The 22,746-nt window shown below is 50.9% G+C and overlaps 5 protein-coding genes across 5 annotated transcripts; 2 read left to right on the forward strand and 3 right to left on the reverse strand.

The window, feature by feature from the left end:
• Positions 1-956: 956 nt before the first annotated feature.
• CDEST_11008 (uncharacterized protein) lies at positions 957-2,472 on the reverse strand. The gene has a single exon (XM_062927164.1). It carries the CDS (start codon positions 2,242-2,244, stop codon positions 1,069-1,071), a length of 1,176 nt encoding a protein of 391 aa, XP_062783215.1. The 5' UTR covers positions 2,245-2,472; the 3' UTR covers positions 957-1,068.
• Positions 2,473-7,019: 4,547 nt separating this feature from the next.
• CDEST_11009 (Putative fungal transcription factor) lies at positions 7,020-7,994 on the reverse strand (the record flags this gene model as incomplete). The annotated part of the gene is made up of 2 exons (XM_062927165.1): positions 7,020-7,585; positions 7,643-7,994. The coding sequence occupies 2 exons, from the start codon at positions 7,992-7,994 to the stop codon at positions 7,020-7,022; spliced, it is 918 nt and encodes a 305-aa protein (XP_062783216.1).
• A 4,530-nt stretch (positions 7,995-12,524) lies between these two features.
• CDEST_11010 (uncharacterized protein) lies at positions 12,525-13,118 on the forward strand (the record flags this gene model as incomplete). The annotated part of the gene is made up of 1 exon (XM_062927166.1): positions 12,525-13,118. One exon carries the CDS (start codon positions 12,525-12,527, stop codon positions 13,116-13,118), a length of 594 nt encoding a protein of 197 aa, XP_062783217.1.
• A 5,311-nt stretch (positions 13,119-18,429) lies between these two features.
• CDEST_11011 (uncharacterized protein) lies at positions 18,430-20,170 on the forward strand. The gene is made up of 3 exons (XM_062927167.1): positions 18,430-19,008; positions 19,075-19,644; positions 19,734-20,170. Exons 1-3 carry the CDS (start codon positions 18,529-18,531, stop codon positions 20,010-20,012), a joined length of 1,329 nt encoding a protein of 442 aa, XP_062783218.1. The 5' UTR covers positions 18,430-18,528; the 3' UTR covers positions 20,013-20,170.
• Positions 20,171-21,332: 1,162 nt separating this feature from the next.
• Positions 21,333-22,724, reverse strand: CDEST_11012 (Putative ubiquitin-conjugating enzyme E2, ubiquitin-conjugating enzyme/RWD). The gene is made up of 2 exons (XM_062927168.1): positions 22,109-22,724; positions 21,333-22,003 (listed from the first exon to the last, which is right to left on the reverse strand). Exons 1-2 carry the CDS (start codon positions 22,272-22,274, stop codon positions 21,639-21,641), a joined length of 531 nt encoding a protein of 176 aa, XP_062783219.1. The 5' UTR covers positions 22,275-22,724; the 3' UTR covers positions 21,333-21,638.
• Positions 22,725-22,746: the final 22 nt, after the last annotated feature.

The following is a 22,746-nucleotide window of genomic DNA, read 5'->3' on the forward strand; positions in this document are numbered from 1 at the left end:
AATGATATGTTTAAACCTGTTGCCATCCTTCGACCTTGTAGCGTCTCACTTGGAAGTAACTGTCAAACTGGCTAAAATACACCTCACTCCTGAGAGCCCCGCTACGGCGGAGGTTCCTGGTAATTATACTGAGGGCCAGCTGAACGGGCACGTCGTCGTAGGTACCGCCCTCTGCTACTGACTCCGATAATGCCACCGACTGCACTCTCGCTTTTCGCACCTGCGCCAACATAGAAGCCCTTATACGTGATCTCTCATACGAAAAATTCGATCATCGACCATCGAGCGCGCCTTTGATCTTCGCCCCGACGGTAAAATCATCCAAGACATTGGCTCTGTCACGTCACTACCACGGCTGGTTGAGCACTGTTCTCCCACTGCCTACTTCAGCACCAGGTATTCCCCTTCAAGTTTCCGGATCCCACGAAATCGGCGCATAGGAAGATTCTAGCGCTGTTTCTTGCCGATCCGGCCATCTCGACTACAATCACCTTCAACGTTCCGCCACAGCAGAAACACTGAGGGATCCATCATGCAAGTTTGAACAGTGAAAAGGATAAATTTCCGCTTGAACTCTTGGGGGATGGAGTAGGCAACGTGGAATGGTCTTGGGGGGCATTTGAGAGTAACACCGGCCCCTTCTATCAGGAGAGGGAGCATTGCAGCTAGTACCAGGTGAAGACACACCGTTGCCCAATTTAGTTGTGTACTTTCAGAAGGCTATCTAGACGTTTAAGGCCACCCAAACGGACTAGAGTACGTGTTTCGTAACGTTAATCATGCAACCATCAACAGGTCAGCGCCTCATAATCATTCTGACCTTCCATTCCTGCCACATACGACCATACCCATTGGAAAACTCGGGATCCCGTCCGCTCTCCCATAGATAAGCCAATGAGGGCCGGATTAGTAGTTGGGTCGGTGACGACCAGCGAATACCTGGTGTTGTATGTTTTTGCCCTTTCCTGAAGAGAAAGAATGATAACGTTTTGCTTCTTTGTGGGTAGACCGGTTTGATACAGACTGCTTCAACTAGGCGGGCGAGCAAGTACAGATCATGAAGGGCAACTAGGACGCATTGTCGTGGATCATCGGTTGTAACGGATCCAGCCGCCCTCCTCGACATTCTGCCTCCTTCATTTTCCCCTCGGCTTGAGCCATCTCTTGCGGGTTGAGAAGACTCAGCCAGCATGGAAAATATGATCCCAGGCCCGTGACGCGGCCATTACCCGGAGGACTGGCCAAGCCCATCCGAGCGAGTCGCTCTCTATCCCAAATCGCGAACCCCATATTTCTATACGGTCGGAAACCAGCATACTTGATGGGCGAGTGTGCGTTCCTTGCCATGCTGTCCACAATCCAAAGTCCATCTGCTGGCAGTACCAAAGAAGACCTCCGGGTGACAGAGTTGGCTGGCATCCTGTCCATTGACGGCGATATGTCCGTTTGAGAATGGGTGGGCAATGGCAGGCGGCCAATGGGGCGAGTGGGATCACGGTCTCCGCAAAACCCCAGGCCCTTCAGGAACTCCATTGCCGTCATGACCTCGTGATAGGCAACCTTGAGGTTACTAGTATCACTGTCGTAGAACGACTCAATGTCAAGTTCCTCTGGAGCCCCGTCCCTATCAACCGGAGACTGTACTAGCGACGTGCGCGCCGCACTTTTCAGCTCCAAAACGAGTTGGACACGCCAGAAAGCACGAGTGATGCGCTGTTCCTCTATCCAAGAGGGCCGAAAGTCGTCCAGCCACTCGGGTGCAGCGTCCAGCCGGCCGTCTGTCGTCGCTGCCACCAGCTTCGCGAGATAATGGCCGATACAGAGTCGGCTCAGGGCGTGTACCTGGCTGGCGACCGCTAGCACGGAACGCATCACGTGCAACGAGGGTTTTGCCGTGGTGTCCATGGTCGAAATGCTGTAGCCCAGATCCAGGCTCTGGCCAAGCACAATACCGGCTTCACGATCTCTGATCTTGCCAACGAGCTGGTCTAGAGGCGTGCTCCGGAATGCGCCGGCGCGGAGGGAGACTATGCATCGTATGGCATCCTGAGTCTGTGATGGTGTGATGCCGTCGGTGACGGAAGGCCAAAAGATGTCGTCACTGTATTGGTTGAAGACCCGGCTCGCAACGGGCGACGAGATGAGCAGGTTCCAGAGACAATGAACGTCGCCGATTTGGGTGAGTATCTGGAGCACGACCTCCGTTGGCAGGCTCTCCAGGTGGGCGTCTGACTGCTGCGACATCGCTTTCACTGAGGGATCGGTCGTCTCATCTGTCGCAGTGGAAGCAAGCTATGATGATCATGTTCTCCGTGGCAGGCGAGGTGGCATCGTTGTCGGTGGTCGGAGACGGCCCATTCGGACGACTGACCCCGCACTTTCTCCGAGTCGGCGAGGGGATCGGAACGTGACCCGGCCTTTGATAAGGCATGGTTCCCTGTCACACATAGGCCGTTGTCGATCCACGTTGGATCTTGACGTCAATCATTTCAAACAGTCACGAAAGTATATCGAGTGCTACAAGACGACCCCGCCTTCTTGCTCCTTTCTCTGGTCTCGTGACTTGGGAGCTGCAGACATACGACGACCGACGCCCAGGCATCTTTATGACATGTGGTGTTGGGTAGCAAAAAACTCTAAATGGACATGGAAACCGCAACGGTCAAATGTTTGATTACTCAACATTTCAAGGATGGTCAGGTTGATGGACGCACTGTGGTTGCAAGCGATAGTTTTACCCTTATGCCAGGTAGGATGTACCTGTCAAGGTGCAGCCACACTTGTCTCCACGGCAGTGCATCCGGTTTACTCACTTACTCAAGCTTTGTTGCCAGCCAGTCAACATTTTGACAAGGGCTAGGCTACTCTACTCAGTCCATCCCTGCGCAATACCAGGCCTGGGGTTGAAACTTACCGCATCCCATAACAGTTGACACAATGAGGAAATGTCTAAATCGTCCTATCGCTGAAGGGCAACGGTTGCGGCTCCCACCTGCCCAAGGTTTCTCATTTCATCCAACAACACAAGGTTGACGTCGATTGCCAAGTCCATCTCAATAAGCGATTCGCAAAAGTTTCCCCATTTTTTGAAGAGTAAAAACACGCCTGCCAGCATGTGCGTAGCCGCAAGTCTATGTGCAGCATCCCGAATGTTTGGGGCCATCGGCTGGAAGCAGGGCTAAGATCGAACCATGCGGTCTAAGCGTAAGTTGGTCCGATGGAACCGGACTCAATGTTGGAGAAAGTAAGCTATTTTGGCGTGAGCATAGCTCGGCAGTTGCAAAACCTGTTCAACACCTTGGCTTTTCGTTCTCGGTACTCTCACGAATGTCGTCGGGGTTGCCCGAGTCTCGAGGGCATGGGCCATGGGCAACACCCGGCTCACACTCGTGGCGATCAAGAGCATAGGCCGAGCCGAGCTACATTAGGTTGGCAAAGGCATCGTTCTTCAGTGATGAGGACCATAGAGTTTCTCGCCCACCTCGGCCCAGCCGTTGACATCCTGAAACTCGGTGTTGTCGCCAAAAATGTCCTCAAGATATCGAAAAACTCGGAGATGATAGGGTTGAATCCGACCACGTGAATGAAGTCGTGAATCTATATCTTTTTTGACATGCTAAATAACATGCATGTTGTCCTCACGCTTGTTGTCGCTGCTGTGGAACCTGACGAAGACGGTGAACTTCTTGAACCATGACCGCGTCCACTGGGACCGTAGTTACCCAGGTGTGCTCCTCACAGTATGTGCCATCATAATCCACCCCAATTGAAGAGTGATGGGTATTGTTCTGGCATGGGTCGGGATGGATTGGCCTCTGAGAAGGGCTATTCGAGGTCTAGTAAACGTTGGAAGCATGGCAAGCGTCTGACCCAGTTACCAATCTTAGCGCAGCAAGCATCTGGGTCATCCCCTGTACTTGGAGATGTCGTTTCAATGACTCAATCTCGAACCATCCTTAATTAGGCTATACCTAGCTCAATAATCATATTAATCCCCGCGACTTCATTATAGACAATGTTAGCAGTAGTAAGCTACGGTCCAGTGTGAGATACATTCTTCAGGATCCTGGGATGGAATCAGCTGGCAGCGCTTGCTTGTTCCTCGACAAGCTTGATCCTAGGAGACAGGTAAGCAGAAGACTGTCATTGAGATGATTCTGCCAGCCGTATAGAATAAGACTTGAACTAGTCAAATATGGTAATGTCGCAGGTGTCGTTTGTAAATATTTCAATCAAATTAGCCAAGTCGACCGAGACATTAACTCTAATCAGCAAGTTTATAAACTGATGGCAAGGCCGGCTAAAGTTGTCAAAGAGGAGTCAATATAGTTCAAGGCTGAAGAAAGACTACTGAGTAGGCCGAATCAGGCAATCGACTTCCCATAAAACACACTTTAGCCTTTCAACACGGCAGGCATAAAGCCATTGGCCTATCGGCGTTGTCGGCTTTTCGGCTATGGATAAACTAGCGCAGTAAAAGACCAATAATATGATCATTTTCGGGAACTTACGAGTCAGTAGGCACTCACTTCATGATGCGACAAAAATAGGTTTACGTGTCTTGACAGGGTTCTTCAAACAAGGCTATTGACTGACATGAATGTGTAAGTTACCTTGTGGTAACATACCTCAGTATCAGCCCACGCGGCCACGACGGTAAGGACGTCGATGTGGATCAGCTTCGCCGAAGCTGCGTTCCAGTCCGATGGGCCTTCCTTGCATGCAGGAGTAATCAAGACAAACAAAAAAAAGGTTAACGAGCAAAAGTTTAGCTCCAATTCGTTTCCTCAAGGCGAGGTGGCTTCTGCGGTTGGAAGACGGATACGAATTGAAAAGTTTAGGTAGCACGGCCCATGACAACGAGTCTGTCCTCTACGCAAAGTCAGCCTCGGCCTATCCGACGCGAGTAGCACACTACCATATGATAGAAAATTTCTTAGTAAGTACGGAATGATAAGCACAAGATGTAAGTCTAGGTGCACAGACTTAAGGCTGCGGGAAACTCAATATGTGGTCATTGTGATTGCTCGATAGATCGATCTATCACATCGACTATTCCAACGGCCGCAATGGTATTTTGCGGCCGCGAAAACAAACTATTTGGCTCATTTATTCTTGTATTCTGTCATTTAAGGGCCTGGCTACAGGTGTGTCTATTGGTTAGCAAGAGACAAATTAAGCCTTTTTTCTAACTTTCATTTTTCAAGCATAGTAGAACGTGTTGGCTAGAATTAAAATAGCTCAAACCGAGGGTCTCTGAATATTAGCAGGGACGGAACAATGACTTCATGTGGTTCTATAATAATCATGATACATTTACTCCTAGGTCTGACGTGATTCCGCAGCCCAAGCACTTACTGGTCTTATGCTTGCAGTCTCAAATAGCACTGGAGACTTCGGTGAAGCTCGGCAGACACTGAATGAACGGGCATTTGTCTGAAATATTGGATAAGATTAAATCGCCACCAAACGCTCCGGATGTCTGATTGGGACAACAGACTTTTGCGGTATGCGAGTACGAGCACCTCAGAAGGTCTGCTTCCATCGACGAGACACAGCATAGTGAGATGAGCGCCGGTTTGTTGTGACAATCACCCAGGGATTGTCTTGTTGCACACACGGTCGTGCACGTGCTTGTCTGCAGCGAGGAGTCCGGGCATCTCGGACTCGGCTGAACGCGAGACATGCGAAAAGTCCGACAAGATTGAATCCGTAGTCCCATCATTGCGCTCAAGATGATGGGAAACCACTCTTTTTAAAGGGAAATTCACGACAAAATCATACCCAGACACACATCTATTTGATTCCCCTCTAGCTTGGTTTTGCAATCTCAAATTTGCTCGTTGCTGTGTTGTTCGCGAGAGTAGCTGCAAGATCAAGACATCATGGTCGGCTGTCAAATACTACACGTTCATTGGCCCCCTTCGATGACAGTGACTCTTCCGGAGTGGGGCCGACACGGACGGGGTTGACGCGACCCTTAATGCTGGAGAAACAAATAGCGACGCCGGACAAGGCTCTGACTTTCGACTCTACCGCTACACGCCACCATCTCCAGCACTTTTGCGTTTGACATCTTGATCTGATTCATGTTCGGCGCCTATACCATGCCGGAACTTTCCACTTCGCAGCCTTCGTCATCTGTGGCCTCTGTTTGTCCCCCCCCTCCCCCCGATCAGTCCCAAACAGGGCAGTCCCCGCGGTCAGCCCCTTTGCTTCCGCCAGTACTAACATCTGCTCAGTTCAGACGACAGATTATTGCGGACGAACATAGTAGCACTACGACCCCACGGCCATCGGTGGCTTCGTCATTCAAGCGAGGATGGTACTCGCCGGCCTGGCACTCTATGCTGCCTCGATTTGCACGATACTCAGCCGCCTGATCCAAAACCCACAAGCCGATCACCTCTATCCTCCGAGTTCCATGGGTTAACAAGGGTTTTTTCCCGGTTGACATCATTGCCTATCCGATGCAAGCTGGGGTGGGACCCAAGGTGTAGGGTCCTTGGAGCCTTACGATATTGACGAGAAGATCATTATCGTTTGGTTCTTCTAGATCATCGTGTTTGAACTTTTTATTGCCACAATAATCCTTTTTCAAAACTTCAAAACCATATCAACAGGAAACCCCCCGCCAGACCGATCGATACCATGGCTCCTTGACGAAGATATCTCTGGGTCATCTACTCGACTAGTCTCGTCATCAAACGTCTGCAAAGCAACCGCGGCTATCTTGACTTACGCGAAACTTTTCTCTACCTCTTCGATACGGTCCTTTTGGCGGCGATCATGCTAGTGTTCTTGGCTAGGTGTGTAGAGGATTTGGAAGAGAAGGCTTCTAAAAACAGCAGAGAACACCTAGCCCCAGCGACAGTTCTTGCATGGTGGAAGCTATTTCAACATCAGTGATATAGGGAGACTCACTCGGAAACGAACAACCTCATCTCGGATTTCACAAGCTTGATCCACCAGGGCAGCACCATTACACTACTTGGAAGGCAGTAGGCCAGGCAGGGATTTCAAATGCAAATATCGGTGGTTTCCATTGTTGGGTCTCTAATCCACGATCTATGCTCGTCGTCAAGCAATTCGTACGTCTTTGCATACAGATTGCTAGCCCAAACGTCCAGCCACCACTGGCTACGAAGCTGCCGCAGGAGCATGCAGAAATGTAGGAAAATCACCAAGGCCTTCTGTCTGGACTCCCGTAGAAGTGGCAGAAAGTCGTCGGCAACCATGGCAATCCAAATAAAGACATCAATGATATCTTGCGGCTCCGAGCTCTCGTAGAAGACTCCGTATGACTTGTACAGCTCGTTTATGGCATAGTTGTATATGGCCAACAACCCGTCGTCCCTCTCCGACGCGTTGATGTTGGCTTCCAGGTCCCCGAGATGAGTGTGGTGGCACGGGGCCTCTCTGAACTGGAATTGCGCGACCGTCCGGCTGATGATGGGTGCGATCAGTGGATTGTTGTTCGGTTCTCCGACCAAGTATCTTGTCCCGCAGAACAACACGATCCAGTCGGGGCTCTGTTCTGCGGAAGCCACGGACGCGTCGTGCAGGTATTGAGAATTGGCCAGCACTAGTGGCCGACAGGTCAGCTACGACTACATGTGTATTCTGTTCTGGAGCCACTTACCAATGTAAATGGTCAAGACCGAGAAAATGAACAGCGGCGCCTTGTTATCGTCTTGAACATGCTGCATCAAGCTGACGGCCGTCCGCGAGGACATCTCGTGATGGGCCATGGACTTTTCCAGCAGATTGTCTTTCCTTTCCGGGCTCAAGTATGCTATGTGAAGTGCCGATAGGGATAGTATGCTCCGCATGACATAGTCACACTCAAGCCCCAGCTTTACAACGTTTATGCGCCAAAACTCGCGCAAGAGGGGGTTCTCAGACAGAGTCTGAGCGGTGAAGTTGCAGTAGTGATGGAGTAGCTCAAGATCGAGAAAGTTCAAGTCGCCGGCGTGCTGTGAGAGAGACAGCATTGGGTCCAATGACGGAGAGGACAAAAAGCCACAGGCGACGCCGTGTTTGATACAGTTCTTGCATGCTGGCCTTTGTTCGTCGCACTAGATGTGGAAGGTTAGCCTATGCCATACGCGGTTCGCCAACGTCTACATCACCCTCCCACCGGCACGGCACAGCCGGTTCGGGATACAACGGCACTGGCACGAACACCCACTGTCCCAGGACAGTGGTTACAGCCCACCAATTGAGGGCGTGACTGTATATATACACCCTATAAGAAAAGACCGGCGTGTACATACTTTGATCTTCCTAGATTTGCAGGTCTTACAACCAGTTCGAGTCTTTGGATGGGAACGTCTTGACGGGTTCGACTGCATATTCGTACTCGGTATACGTTCGAAAGACGCGTCTTTGCGTGTGTGAAAGATCCCGAGAATCGAGACGTCGTCAGGTCGATGCTCGGATGATCTAGGCCGGCATCTCTGCCGCAGGAAACAACCTCAGTGATGCTGATCGATCCTATCCAGTGGCTCAAGTATACACAGGAGCATCGGTTGCGTGTACGGTGTACCGTTGAGAGATCAGAGGACGATTAATGGAGAGGGGGGCACAAACTGCACCGGTCCCGCGGAGGGCCTTCGTATTTGTTGTCGTATTCGCACTTCTCGGGTGAGGTGATCTAGGGGGCTGGCTAGGCTCGACGAACAGGTGTCATTGGATACGTGGGCGCCACAATAGGCTTGTCCTTGTCTTGGATCGCCCGCTGATTTTTGCTGAGTCAGGAGCTCTCACTGTGACAGAGAGCAAGTTTTCCTCCTGCTTGATGATATTTTGTCGATAGGTTCCCAGTCTATGTAACATGTCGAAGCCCACCCTGTACCGCGGAGCTGGGTTCGAACAGGCGCTATGGGTATTGTACTAGCTTAAAGTAGATCTCAATTCCCGGCAGGCCTTACTCTCAAACAGACAAAATTCTATTATCAGGCCAACCGTACAATATTGTCGGTAGCCGCTGTGTAAGCAGCATACGCCATCGTCTAAGCGGCCTGAGATCGGCTTCGACATCCGACCACACCACCTCCCAGCAGGGCCTGTCGCGGCATTAAGGTGTCTCATTCGGAGAGTCTTTCTAGACTTGTAGTTCCCCAGACCTAGGACAGAGTTTGCTGTCTGATCACGTACAAAAGCTTGGCATTCGCTTATCATATGTGTGCGTGTGTGCGCGCGTACTGCATGTACCGCTGCCAATGAGTGTACGCTCCCGCTGAAGACGGGGTTTCAAGTAAGGCGGTATCGTTGCCAGTACAGGTCTGAGCACTTCCCTGTCCAAACTTTTCGTCTACTGTGCTTGCACTTAGCGAGCCTCCAAACGGCAGGTGAACGCGACACGGTCGACAACGTGCCCCGGAAAGAGTCGTTAACATTCGGGTAAACTTGCGAGTCAGGGATATATGCCATGGCCGGGGAACTATTTCGTCTTAGTGTACTGGATGAAACCTTGGGCGTGACCATGGTTTGATGTGGTGATTTGATGCAGCCTTCAGCAGCTTTGCGGCGTGCCATGGATCAAAGAGCGGGCCGCCGTGCAGGGCTGCTGCTACACGAAAACGTCTAGTGTTTTTCGTAAGCCCCTAACTCCCCAGGCCAATGCAAATCCCTGACGGAGGCAGCAAAACGTACAATGTACACGATGATAGGCACGATGCCTGAGCGTCGTGTGGTCGCTAGGATATGCTTACTGGCCCTAGTCACTGCGGCCCATAGTACGATCCGGGCTACTCTACTATTTCTGACAGCGGAGTGGACATACCGAGTTCGGTTGTACACCTATCGTGCCACCAGAGTTGTGATCTTGCAGCCTTAAATGGGCCTTTGACCGATCCGGGGCACCGGGACGGGGATCTTGGCCTTGGGCTGCAAGTCGGCCCGGAGATGGATCATTCGATCTGCCAGGACAGGCTTCAATATGTTGCAATCGTCCGCCTTACGGGCGAAACTCTACAAGTCGTCTCATCGATATTTTCTGATTGTCTCGTGTCTCTTGGGGGCCTCAACCATGACGCTAAGAGTTTCCGAAGGAATCCGAGCCACCAGCCTAACAGATACACCTACTTTCCGGAAACCAGCCCGGAGACCCGGCTAACCGGCACCGTTCGGCAATAGCTAGAGTCGATATCAGTCAAGCTTGAACATTTTTCAAGTTTAGGTTGTAACATCACCTGATAAACTATCGAAAGGGCAAGGCTAGGAAATCCCCTCGCGTCAAGTGTGGCATACAGAGCCCTGGTGATCCTGTCATCGAAGAATGTGAAGACAAGACGAAACACTGCTACAGTTCCTACGAAATTAACGCGATGCTATGACCAGTCTCGGTCAGCGATTTATTGTTTTCTATTGCGTTGCCACAATGAAAATGGTTCTACCTCTGTGCACAATACGACCGGTGGGTAGAGTCGCTTGCTGAGCCCTAGTGGAGATTCGTCGAGCGCACACACGATCGCTCATGGATCTCAGTGTTCGAGGTGTCTGGAGATCGTTGCGGACATGCCTCAGTTGGGAGAGTGTCAGACCGAAGCGAGCTTAAGGTTCTATTCAACTTCATTCACATGAACTGCAGGTCGTGTACTCAATCCACACTGCCCGCAATCTTTGCTTTTTGCAGCGTAACCCACACACCCCGTCATCGTAACTGGATGACAGGGCTGTCACTCCTTGGAAGTGCGGGATGGCTGAACTAGCAAGCTGTCTGTCAGTCAGTACAGATGGGTCCTCATGAATCAGCCCCAGCCTGTCTTTTACCCCTGTTTGTGCTTGTTTCACTGTTGTGGAATTCTTTTCTCCGAGGCTGTATCTCCCCCTGTTGGTGAGGGGCAAGGATTGAGATGCCGCTGTCAACCATTCTACTGGGCTGGACCTAGTGGGTAAGCCGTACTCGATTCCCTTTATAGATTTGAGGTATTTTAGGCGATTGGAAAAGGTTCTGCTGTTGCTCTATCCTTTGTGTCACTCTGCAAAGTGAAAGTCGCTTTGGCTCCTTACGAACCGAACTGGTTCAACTTTCCAAGCACATGACGACATGGGTGGTGGGTGAATCATCTCCACCAGTGAGAGAATGAATGAATGCCCTTGCTAGGTGTCATTGACTAGTGTCCGACGGCCTCGTATCGAGGTATCATGTAAGAACAGGCTGACTATCCCTGCATCGCATACATTATCTAAAATCTGCTACCTGCTTGTCACTTAATACGGATTGCTAGAAGGTAGTGAGACACTAAGCACTTAGTCAGGCTAGAATACATGCTACTAAACAGGGATGCATATAGCATGCTTGAAATTCCTTCTAATGTGCGTGCAACTTGATTACTATTCAACTCTGAACACTGAAAATTACTTTCCCAGCCACACTCACTCTTTACCAACTTGCAAAGATATTTTCTACCGGTTCTTAAGAGGCTGTAGATGTTTCCTAGCAGCTATAGTTGGAGAGGGCGTTGCCTTTTCATCACAGTATTGCTTACACATCTTCTCTCGTTTGAGGATCTCGATCCAGACTGTTTTGCATTGTCCTTAACCTCGACAATGTGTCATATCTAAGAATCTGCCGGAAACAATGCACTTGAGTACGCAAAACAAAAATGAGAGGCGGCCCACTTCGGCCATTCATGACCATCTGTCTGTAACACAACAAAGCAACAGAGCTCTGCTTCGAACGGTCTGGAAGGTTTGTCGGCTCTGGCAGCATGATTGCGCTTGTAATTTCGAATATTTCCCCCTTGCAGGTTTGCTACCAGTGCGTCGTCCATGCCAGAGTCGTCCGTCGTTCGTCGGTCGCCCCTTTTGTCTACCTCAATCAAAAGTGCCCTCCCTTAGCTCTGCGGTGTGACTGACAACAAATGGGCTTAGCTTGCCAAGACTCCTTTTGCCAGTCCTTCTGATTGTTTGGTAGATTGGGAATCGGTCTGTTTACCCAGTGCCCTAGCTCTGACCATTGAACTTCAGAGAAGTCGATTTCAGTTTGGTATTGTTGGAATGCCGATCGGGTTCGATGGGAAAATGGAGACGACGGCCTGGCTGGGCCAATCAGATCATACGGATCCACCTCCGTTAGAGTAGGTCCGTCTGGCCAGCCATGTCACGGCCTTCGTCGATTGCTGCTACCCTTCAGTTAGACCCTTCCTTCTACCCACCCAACGAATCCACGAATAACCTCATACCTATTGAGCAATTCGTTTTCACTCGAGTGACCTTTGATACCAACATGTATTCTTTGAAACGATGGTTTGCCAACAAACCTGTAAGCCTCTGCAGGCCGCTGGCTCATGTCACGTCAGTCTCATGCAGCTTGTATTGATGACATACTTGTCACCATCCTCTTTTGTCATGGCCGAATTCTCTGGAGTCGCAATGATTATAAGAACAGCTTCGGTAGCACTTAATTTCTCTCCCATATCCTCTTCTCCGGAACGAATACCATTCTCGCGTTCTCTATTTGACCACACATGTTTATCTTTCGTCGCCTTCCTCTCGAACATTCAAAATCTTCCAAGATGCCTACCTCCCTACGTCTCGTCTTTTTCATCACCCTGGTTTCTTTCTTTCAGGTCGTCTTCGCTTCGCCAGCCATCGGTAAGCCTGTGGGGACAACATTTAGCGGCGACGAAAGAACCGCAGGAAAGAACAAGTCAAGTCAGTGGCAGAACGCAGGGGGAAATAGCATCAATTCGGGCGAGTGGGATAGCAAGAAAAGTCCAGCAGCCGACACGCCTTGGATCTTCTGCCCCGGCTACAGGGCCTGTAACCGCCTCGGCGCCATTTCGCATGCTCGCAACATGGCCCGCGAGATCGATAACGATGTCAAGCGCGTCAAGGACGCTGAGTTGTCTTTGCCAGTTGCTTGGCAACCCAACTGGAAGGAATGCTACGTCGAAATCCGCAAGTCCACGGTCAATGTCACGAGCTCCTTGGGCGACGACCACATCCGCCTCGATGGCTTGCCACCTGTCTGCATGGCTCTCGCAACGACTATCACACATGCCGTTAACGGTTCTGTCGCTCCGGTTGTCTGCGGCCCGGCCTGCATCGAGCACGAGGAAATGACGGACGAGCTCTTCGAGAAACTTCGAATCATGTTGAACCTTTGAGGGGTCTTCGGGACTTTCCAGTTTCTCAACGGATAGCACTCGGGACAAGCGGGCGGTGGAAGTCCGAAACGAAAGCAATCGTTCTAGATTCTTGGGCCACATTGAAGCCTTCGACCATAAACTTCTTGTCGTTCTTCTTATAGTGTTATTTCATGTTACTGTCCATGGTCAAAATGTCACAGCAATCACTGTTCAATGAAGTTTGTCTCCTAATTAGTACCTTTGTCCAAACCAGCGACAACAGACTCTCCCTCTGTGTTTATAATATTTGATCAGAAAATTTCACTTTTCGCGGTCTTTCTTGGCGACGGCATCTTGCTCACTGGACAACTGCTTCCCCTGCCGCCTTCGAAATTAATCATACTCTACCACGTGTTGGCAATCATCATGGCGACTCTCGTGTTGTGGCTTTGTGGTTGCGATACGTGGATGCTTCATATTGCCCTGGAGTGCCAAGATATATATTCAAATCGTACAGAAATCGTTGACTTGTCTTTTTATCTCTTTTGAAATAGTCATTAGGTCTGAGTACGTTTAAAAAATGTAAACATAAACCCCTCCTGATCATAATATTGTTATGTTGGGCGCCAAGAACATGAGGCATATCATTGGTACTATATCACTTTTCTCTCAACAAATTCGTTATTTATCATTCATAATGGGCTGTAAGAGCCTCGTTGCCATCAAATTCAATGAAAAAGCCTTACTCATTATATCTATAGAATGGCTGACATTCATGCTTCATGCGGAAGAAACGTTTTTCACTCTTACGGATAGAAGGATGGCGAGATTAGTGAACGGAGTTAAAGGCTAAAAAACGCAGTTACGTGAGCTCCAATTGTGCTGAATTCCAATTCATAGAAAGAACGAGAGTTTTTCACTCCGGTTCTACCCCATTTAGTTGAGTTATCGGTCAGGTTGTTGGGTTGTCACGAGCCCAGTAGGTTACCGCCGGTTACCCAGACTTTGAAGAATTCGGATATAGGAGTGGAAAACTCCCTTAACGGACGGTCTCAACAGATCTTCATAAAGGGGAACAAGATAGGACTTCGGGGCATTGGCTCCCCCCCCCCCCTCGAAGCTCCGCCTAGGAAGCCTTTATTTCTACATATTGGCTTTCGTCTTCCAGTCGTTAGGAAGAAGCAGGCCAGAGATGGATTCAATCACTTAACCAGTCCTATTCTTCAGTTGACCTCTTCACTGTGTATGGCGGCTCTGACATGGGTGGACTTGTTTTGAACATCGCCAGTCTCCAACGATGCTCAAGCCACTTGATGACTCACTTTATGGTCTGATACAGCAGTTACACGCCACATACATGTACCGGATCAAATTATCACATTCTATACGTTGAAGGCTTCCACCTTCAGAGACGGGCTCGACCCTATTTCGGGCTTTGGCAGAAGGGGCAGGTCAAATCAGAAGGACACGCCCTCCTCAGACTTGCTAATGATGTTTCCCAAGTGAGAACTCCGCGCTCCATACGGTGTTGATTAGATACCAACCTACCAGTCGGGTACCTCAATGACAGGTTCGCTATACAGAGCGAAGGGGTAAGACAAAATATAGGGGATAATGGGCGACTGGATTCATCTCTAGCCTTCTTCTTCTTCCCTAGGCTAGAAAGCTGAGGGCCTATATATACCCATAAAGATCCCCTAGGCGGAGCTTCGAGGGCCATCGGTGTCCTGGGGGCTATTTCAGGGGTCCGTCGAGATAGTCCGCCACAGGTATCTTCCACTCCGATGTCCGCATCCTTCAAGGTCTGGGCAACCGGTGGTACCCTACTGGACTCGTGACACTCAAAGAGGAGAGCTTAACACCCGGCGTTTCCGCCATCGCAGAAGCGGGCAGATATATCAAGTATGAGACATCGTTTGATACAACGCGCAGAAGTGCGGAAAGACTGTTTAAAGTCATGCATTTTCATGAGCCTCCATGGGAGTATCACACGTCGCAGTTCTGGAATGAGCTCAGAAAAGCTTTACCCCGCAATATGAAACAAATCATTTTTGGCGTCAGCTAAAGAACCAGTGACATTTTAGATTTAGTCCGAGGCCTTGGAACCTGACCGTGATGGGCCGTTTGCTGTGGCACTCAGGGCACATTTCAGCAATTTGAAGTTGCTTCCAAATGAGTTCATTTTTGACATTGAGATGTCCAACATTGGGCAGATACTAAACGACTTTTGTTAACATTTAAACTCACATGAATAGCTAGGTCAAGTTTAGGAACAATTTGAGTGATTACCGTCTCGGCTTTTCCTCAATACGCTCTCCAGTGTTGAGGCGGATGACTTTTGCTGATCAAAGCTAACAGAGCCTGCCCAAAGCGAAATCTCCCTGTAGTGTGGAAGAAACATTGTTTCAGTATCAGAAACAAGCTCTTTTAGATCTGCACTTCTTCCCTCGATCATTGGCGTGTGCCGTATGTCTGAGGCTGTCCCAGGCCGACAAGACAGCTTGGTACCGAAAGGTCGCATGGCTAACACCGACTTGCTTGGCAAGAAGCCTTTAATGAATCTTACCGTCTCTTTTCCCTGGGAAGCAGTTAGTACGAACGAAAGACCGAAATGGCCTTCGCAGAATTCCTTGTAAAGATAAGGAGGCAGATATGGTAGTAATCAACGAAGACGCGTTGAGAATGTTATAGGCTGCTGTTGTTACTATTATAAAATACGTGATATGTGAGCAGAGCAGCCCCGACCACGTTGCCAAAAACGGGGAAATTCCGCGGAGTGCTTCCAGCCTAATGAACTAGTGGATAAGAGAATCAGGACAATGTAATCGGTTGGCTACTCTGTCAGTGATGTGGAGGCCAACATGGAGTTTGGTTCATCCCAGGAGACTCTTAGGTGGTTGGGTTCAGACGAATGCAGTTCCTAGTCAATTCATAATTGAGCCAATCACGCTATTCGGCTGTATCACGCCCAATAATCGGAGTGAAGTTCCGTAGGACCACATGATCGCTTCGACTTGCTTTGGTCAGACGTCTGCAGTCACATGAGCCCAGCTGATTGTGATTGTCAAGTTAGAAACTCTAATTCAGTAAAAGATGTAATTAAGTATTTCTCGGTCTCTCAAGGATAGTCACGGCTACCAACCCTATGGTACTGAACGCTGATGGTATCGGTGAGTTCGAAAACGGTCCAGTGGGTGACACAATGTCTTCACTTCGGGTTAACACCGACACCATTTCGAGTCATTGAGAAATGCGTACGCTTTTCGCTGAATTGGAAGTTCATGTTGACTCACGAACTCAGCGGATTCAGCAGTCTGTCCACCCAAACAGCCGTGAAAGATTTTGTCTACTGACTCAGGAAATTGCATCTGATCAAATGGAAGTAGGGGCAACCTGGCCATTGGTGTCTCAGATTGAGCTATGCGCAAGTACTGTCAGTCGATAAGCTTCCACTCAAATTGCGTCAACTCGGGCGATCACTGCTTCTTTCAGCGTCGTAGAAAAGTATCTCCGTCGTTTCTCGCATTCGCCTCCATGGTTTTTTCCCCTTCCCACAAAATTTCGTTGTGGGATCTGACACTGCCTCTCCGCCATCTGGACACGCTGCGGGTAGTGCAACATCAGGGTGGGATGCATGCACCACGACCGATCAGCGTACAACAGCAAGAATCTGGGGATTACTCAACTCTAAGAACGATCATCGCGGGGAAAGAAGCGATGATTCTGCGAGCCCAGCCTGAGAGATGCTTTGGCCATTCGTGTTTTGGTATGACAGTCGCCAAGATTGACATGACGGTGGGTTTGGAGATCGTTATCCTGCCCACAACTTCCATAACAGTATCGACACAGCTGCCACAGCATGACGTCTCCTTACTGTAGTTCCAACTCCAAGATTCCAACCAATCATACCTGTTCACGCAGCAGACGGCTGCTCGCGATCAATAGAATGTGTTGACGCATCGGGGCGGCAGCCCATGTAAACCGATGGCGTGACATGCGCGGCATCCCCGCGGCCATGCGATTGGTCATGACATGACTAGGATATCTAGAGTAATTGCAAATGCACATCTTTACCAGACCTAGGATCTCGCGAGCAAACGACCTTCCGCTTTGGGTTCGTCGTCTTCAGAGCAGAGCTCGTAGTTAACTGTGAAACCCAATATCAGCTGGTGTTGGTGAAGAGTCTGGGCCCAAGGCCAATGTCCTACAGGTACGTGGTGCAATGCCGTACTACGATTCGTCCGCACGTCGAATTGGGCCGGGGCTGTACTAACCGTCTGGGTTTCCCTAGATTGTGGACTAGGAACCCATTGCCATTAACCTTAATGCCAAGATTAAGACAAACGCTGGGACTCCAACATGACAATGATTATGTTTCCATACCAAGATGAGCACGCCCGACGAGGCCGCTGGGCGAGTCAAGAAACATCGGATGAGGTCCTCCCGTTTCGACAAGCCACGAAGCGACATCATTGGGCGTCCTCGGGATGGCACCAAGATTGTTTTGCCCCAAGCGCGCCTCGTGGCCGGCAACTCCATGGAAGCCGTTATAGGCTAAAACGAAGGCGAAAGTACGCTTACTACTCAGAACCCGTTGTTGCGAGGTAATCGGTCTGCCGCCGACAGTGGTGTGGAGCACTCCCCGGATGGCCAACCGGCTGCGACCCTTTCTTAACTTGCCTCCGTTCAAGTCATCCTGCCGAAGCTTCCATTCCCAGTACACACATGCTGTAATGCGGACCGGCAATCGGGAACCCTTTCAGCCTTAATTTTACCGGAGAAAAGTGTCCGTTCAACTATTGTTTTCAAGTCAGTCCAAGATGAAAGGTCTACACAGCAACACCTCGCGTCATTCAAGAATGCTGGATAGCGTCATCCGCGGCCATCCGGTCCACTCCTCACGCGTTTTCTCCAAAAACATTGGAGATCTACCACCAGGTGACGCCCATCGCCCTCCACAATGTTGTAATAGAAAACATTTGGGTTTTGGGGGGGAAGAGAAGGGGATGCGCAGTATGCAAGGCACAGACGCGCCTGGCAGCACGCAAAAGGCCCTTATTCCTAGTCAATATCAGTCCTACTTTAATATGGTCCCCACGTCTTTCATTCATACTTGCGGAATTACAATTCCATCCCCGCACACCTGCGTTTGTTGCCTGACTAGCATCAACCCGGCCAAAGCGGTCCATATCAGAACTATTTCGGAAGTGATCAGCTATCTGAGACGAACCACTGTGGACGTTTGGATGGATATTACCTATACCAAGCTTGTGCCTAGAATAAGAGAAACATCTTGCGTGATTAGGTGGACTCGTATAAGATAGGTAGAGTCGGGACCATCTACCTCCATTAGCCCTGTTTCTCGCCACTCCCTCAGCTCTTCACAAACACAGTCGTTCTGTTTGATACAGTCAATCTTTTTCGCATTGCTATTCGTTTCTAATTCAACATGTCTTACCACTCATTCTCTTTGAAGCATATATTGCTGGGCGCGACTCTCCTCCATGGACTTACTCTCGCCTCCCCCATCGGCGATCTCGCCCCTCGAGCCGTCAAAGTTGTCGACGCGCCCATTGCCGAAATCACGCCCAATGTCATCCACCACGGCCCTCTCGATGACGAAGGTCTACGGCGCCTAAAAGACTCCTTGATCAGTCCAGAACGCCGGAGGTCAACGCCCGAACCTCATAGAGTGAAGCGCCAGCTCACTCCCACAAGCACAATTCAAGGCAGTCTTACGGTCACTACCAAGGATGCTTTTGTTTCTATTGATGTGGGCGAACTCGACCTTATAGACAGCGACTCGGCCAACTGCCACTCCCAAGTGATCAACGGACCCGTCAACGGCATCCAGATGTTCATGGGAGCAGCCAACATTCGTGCCATGAATGTCACCAGTGCCACTGGGAACACGACCCAGATCCTCTCCGTAAGATCCCATCCTTCATGCCCTCTCCTCTCTGAATCTCTGACTAATCCGATGAGCTGTTTGCAGAACCTCACAGACACCAGCACCGATGCCGGTGTTTTCGTTTTCGACGCCAACGACAAAATCAAGGAGTTCAGCATCCGGGAGAGTAGGGGAACCCTTCACGGCTTCAGCTTCACAACGGAGAGCGGAAAGTCGTACACGGCGGATGCGACGGCGTTGAAAGACCCGCCCCCCATGGTCAAGGTCCCCGTCGGTTCCGGAATCCTGGCCCGCATCCGCGTGGAGTACTGTGATGTCGGTCTCTTTGGCCACATTGGCTTCGACTTCCTCGACGAACTCCAGTCCATATCCATCAGCAACATCGCATACTCCGGCTTCACCAACGACTTCATGCCCGCCGGCCCCGGCCAGACCATGACGGTTGGCTCCCAGATCGTCGACAACCGCAACTCCTCCGCTGAGCAGATCATCACCCTCTGGACGACCGACACCGTGACCAAGTCGCGCACCGTCAGCGTGTCGAACATGTGGAATATCGGGACCACTCATACAATAGAGGCCGAGGTTAGCGTCCCACTCGTCACCAAGGCCAAGTCGTCGAATGCCTTTACCTGGGGATTCACGAGGACCACTGTAAGACCCCCCATCTCCCCATCTCCATCCCGCACTTCCCACACTTTTGATCCCTGAATGAACACATGCTGACAGCGTCACCAATTAAGGGCACGGAAGAAACCGAATCCGAGACCTTGACCAAGACTGCCACCATCAACCTCAAATGCCCCCCCTTCAAGTACTGTGTCGGCAGCTCCTTCTTCACCATCTTCAAGCTCGATGTCGATATCGAGGCGACCTTTCGCGCAAAGACCAAAACTGGCCACGATTTTACATGGATGCAGAAGGGCAGGTACAAGGGCGCCGACTCCCTTGCGTTGCAACTGCAGGTCGACGAGGCGGATAACGTCATTGCAAAACGCGCTACCAAGATTAAGCAAACTTGATTCTGATACCCCCCTTTCATTTATTTTTCATTTATTTTTGGAGTTCCAGCGACAAACACATCAGCGATATGATTCCCTTTGTTTTTTTAAGTAGCGGGGGACATGACAAACGGTTCCCTTTATACCAAGATAGGCAATGAGAGAAAAAAGTTCTCTCTGGAGGCAAAAGCCTACCCAACTACGTAATTCAATAAACGTTTTACGGCAAATTTTTCCTCGTCTTGACCAAGTTATGACGCCTCGTGGTTGAATTCGATATCGGCTCTTCCCGACCTTAACTACGGTGATTTTTTTCAGGCGCCAGGTCCCATTGCTAAAATGGGCGAGCAGCCGGTTTCTGCGGACCGGTGACCCAGCTATACACATCGTAGGTATGGTCATCGTCCACCTCAATTGATATATCCTGTTCTGTTGATCTTAATTGGTCTAGAGTCTGATGGCAAAAACGCCAGGGGTAGTGATGGGTGTTTCGTAACTATTGACTGAACACAGTGCAACAGGGTTATTTATGTACAAGGAACGCGGAGCACAATCAGAGGCGGCGGGTGGAGTAGAGAATTATCCGGAGGGCGACGGAGCAGTGTCCGGGGACCACGGCGGGGCGGGGCGGGGCGGGGCAAAAGATCTGATCGCTTGTCGAGTCCGAGAGACAGAAAGACTTTCTTTTGTTGAACGGTAGCAATGTACATGCGACAGCAGTAGACGATGGCAGCCGTGGACGATGCGCGTAGTTTGCGAGCTTCAGGCCATCAAGGATCGGGACACTGGCTCAAGAGGCCGTCTTTCTCCTCGTCGTAGGATGGCCTTTATAAAGTGTCTTGTCCGCTCTGAATAGGTTCGCAGCGTGCAATGCGCTTGTTGCCACCAGGTGGGCCGGGGCGCTTCGTGACGCGCGTGGTCTTGACCAAGGGGACAGGTGAAGCCTGCCTGCCAGCCTGCCTGCCACAACGAGACGGCAGGTACCACACAGGACCAGAACCTGGGCCAGCAGACCAAGGCCGAGTCCACTTTATCAACAGTCAAGTGTCACTTCTCCCAACGACGGAGAAGGTGGTCGAGGGGTGCTGCAGCTCTCGTTCCTGCCGGCTCCATTCTCGCTGGCCCGTTCTTGGTTCGTACTGTTTGATCACCGGCCAAGTCAGTCACTTTTTCTCTCTGCCCCCTCCCGCTCCCCAAGCCCTCGATTCCACTCTCTAGGTACGTTACTTAGGTAGGTACTAGATGCCTGCCCCGCTCTGTCACATTTGTCAGCACATAAAGCAACCCGCTGGAAATAAAAGAGGCCGCCAAGCAAGCAAAATTCAGGACGATCCAAGCAACGGAGAAGAGTCCGACGAGCGACCTCGGACTCGTACAAAATCCCGCTGTCCAATACGTTGGGTGCCGTGAGAGCTCAAAAGGGCGTCAATTTGAATGCCGGCCCAGCCTGATATGCTGTTGATATCTCCAAACGCCATGATGCAGGTCCAGTCTCACCCCAACTCCGCCCAGCCTCCGTACCATACATACCATCCCATGAACCCATCCACCCTCGGCCGCAGCCTAGGTTAGTCCTCGAGGCAGCCCTCATTTTTGCCTCTTCCCCTCCGTCCGCTTTGTTCTGCCCTCTCCCAAGACAGAGGCAACTCAGTCCTCCCCCAGACTCTCTCGGACACAGGCTCGGCACCGCCTCCGGAAGTCCTTATTCTTGCCCTCCCTCTCCTCGCGGAACATGCGCGCAGCCTCGACGTTGGCTGGCGACTCGTCGTTGGGCCCGTGGAAGAGGCTGATGGTGCTCAGCAGGATCGTCTCGGGGCTCTGCACCGGGCTCCACCGTTCCGAAGCCGCCTCGTAGCCGTACTGGTCCTCCTCCGGCGGGTGCAGGATGGAGATGCACAGCCGCCCGTCGGGATAAATGTTGGGGTGGAACGGGATCGGCGTCTGGAACGTCAGAGAGGGCGGCATGAGCGGGTAGTTTGGCGGGAAAACGAGGCGCGCGCGGAAGTTGCCTCCTGTTCCGAGGGTAAGTTGGGGTTAGCAGATGTACGGGCAGGGTGGCGAGTGTGTCCCGAGGGAAGCTGTATTTGTTTTGAGGGGCAGGAAAGAAAAGGTCGCACCTCCGTAGTATTTGCAGTCGTCGCTGATCATGAGCATCACCTCCCACTCAAAGATATTGTTGTCGTTGACCAGACCGCACGATATCCCCGGTATGTCCTTGCCCGTCTGCATCTCCTTGAGCTGCCGGCCCAGCAGCGACGCCGCCGCGGCGGAAGACGATGCCATGGTATCGTGGATTCTGTGGCGGCGCAAAGTCTTTGTCAAGCTTTACGATCGGGTATCCTCTCGAGGGGTGGAGTGGGAAGGGGTCTGGAATTTCGATCGGTGGGTGACACTGGGAAGTAGGTACACGCGCTGGCGCAGGACCAGAAGAGACGAGGCGAGACGAAATGATGCGAGACTCGGTTGGATTTGGGGTGGTTGTTGTCGTACCGGTGTCGTTCTCAAGATCGTTGTGTGCAGGGTCAAACGCGGTGTCGTGGAGCGGTTTGTCGCGTGCGAGGCGAGTGCGGGCTTGGAGTGGTGGAGGGGGAGGGAAATGGCGGCAGGCAAACCGACAGCGGTACGGTAGGAATGGTCGAGGTCGTCGAAATCGGAGCCAATGCGAGTGTGGGGTTACCCGTTACCCGAGCTGCAGGGGGTTTGATAGGTGTCGGGGGATAAGCTCCATGTGTGTTTACCGAGACACACCGAGCTC

Source organism: Colletotrichum destructivum, chromosome 7 (assembly GCF_034447905.1).
Source record: "Colletotrichum destructivum chromosome 7, complete sequence".
Taxonomy (NCBI): domain Eukaryota; kingdom Fungi; phylum Ascomycota; class Sordariomycetes; order Glomerellales; family Glomerellaceae; genus Colletotrichum; species Colletotrichum destructivum.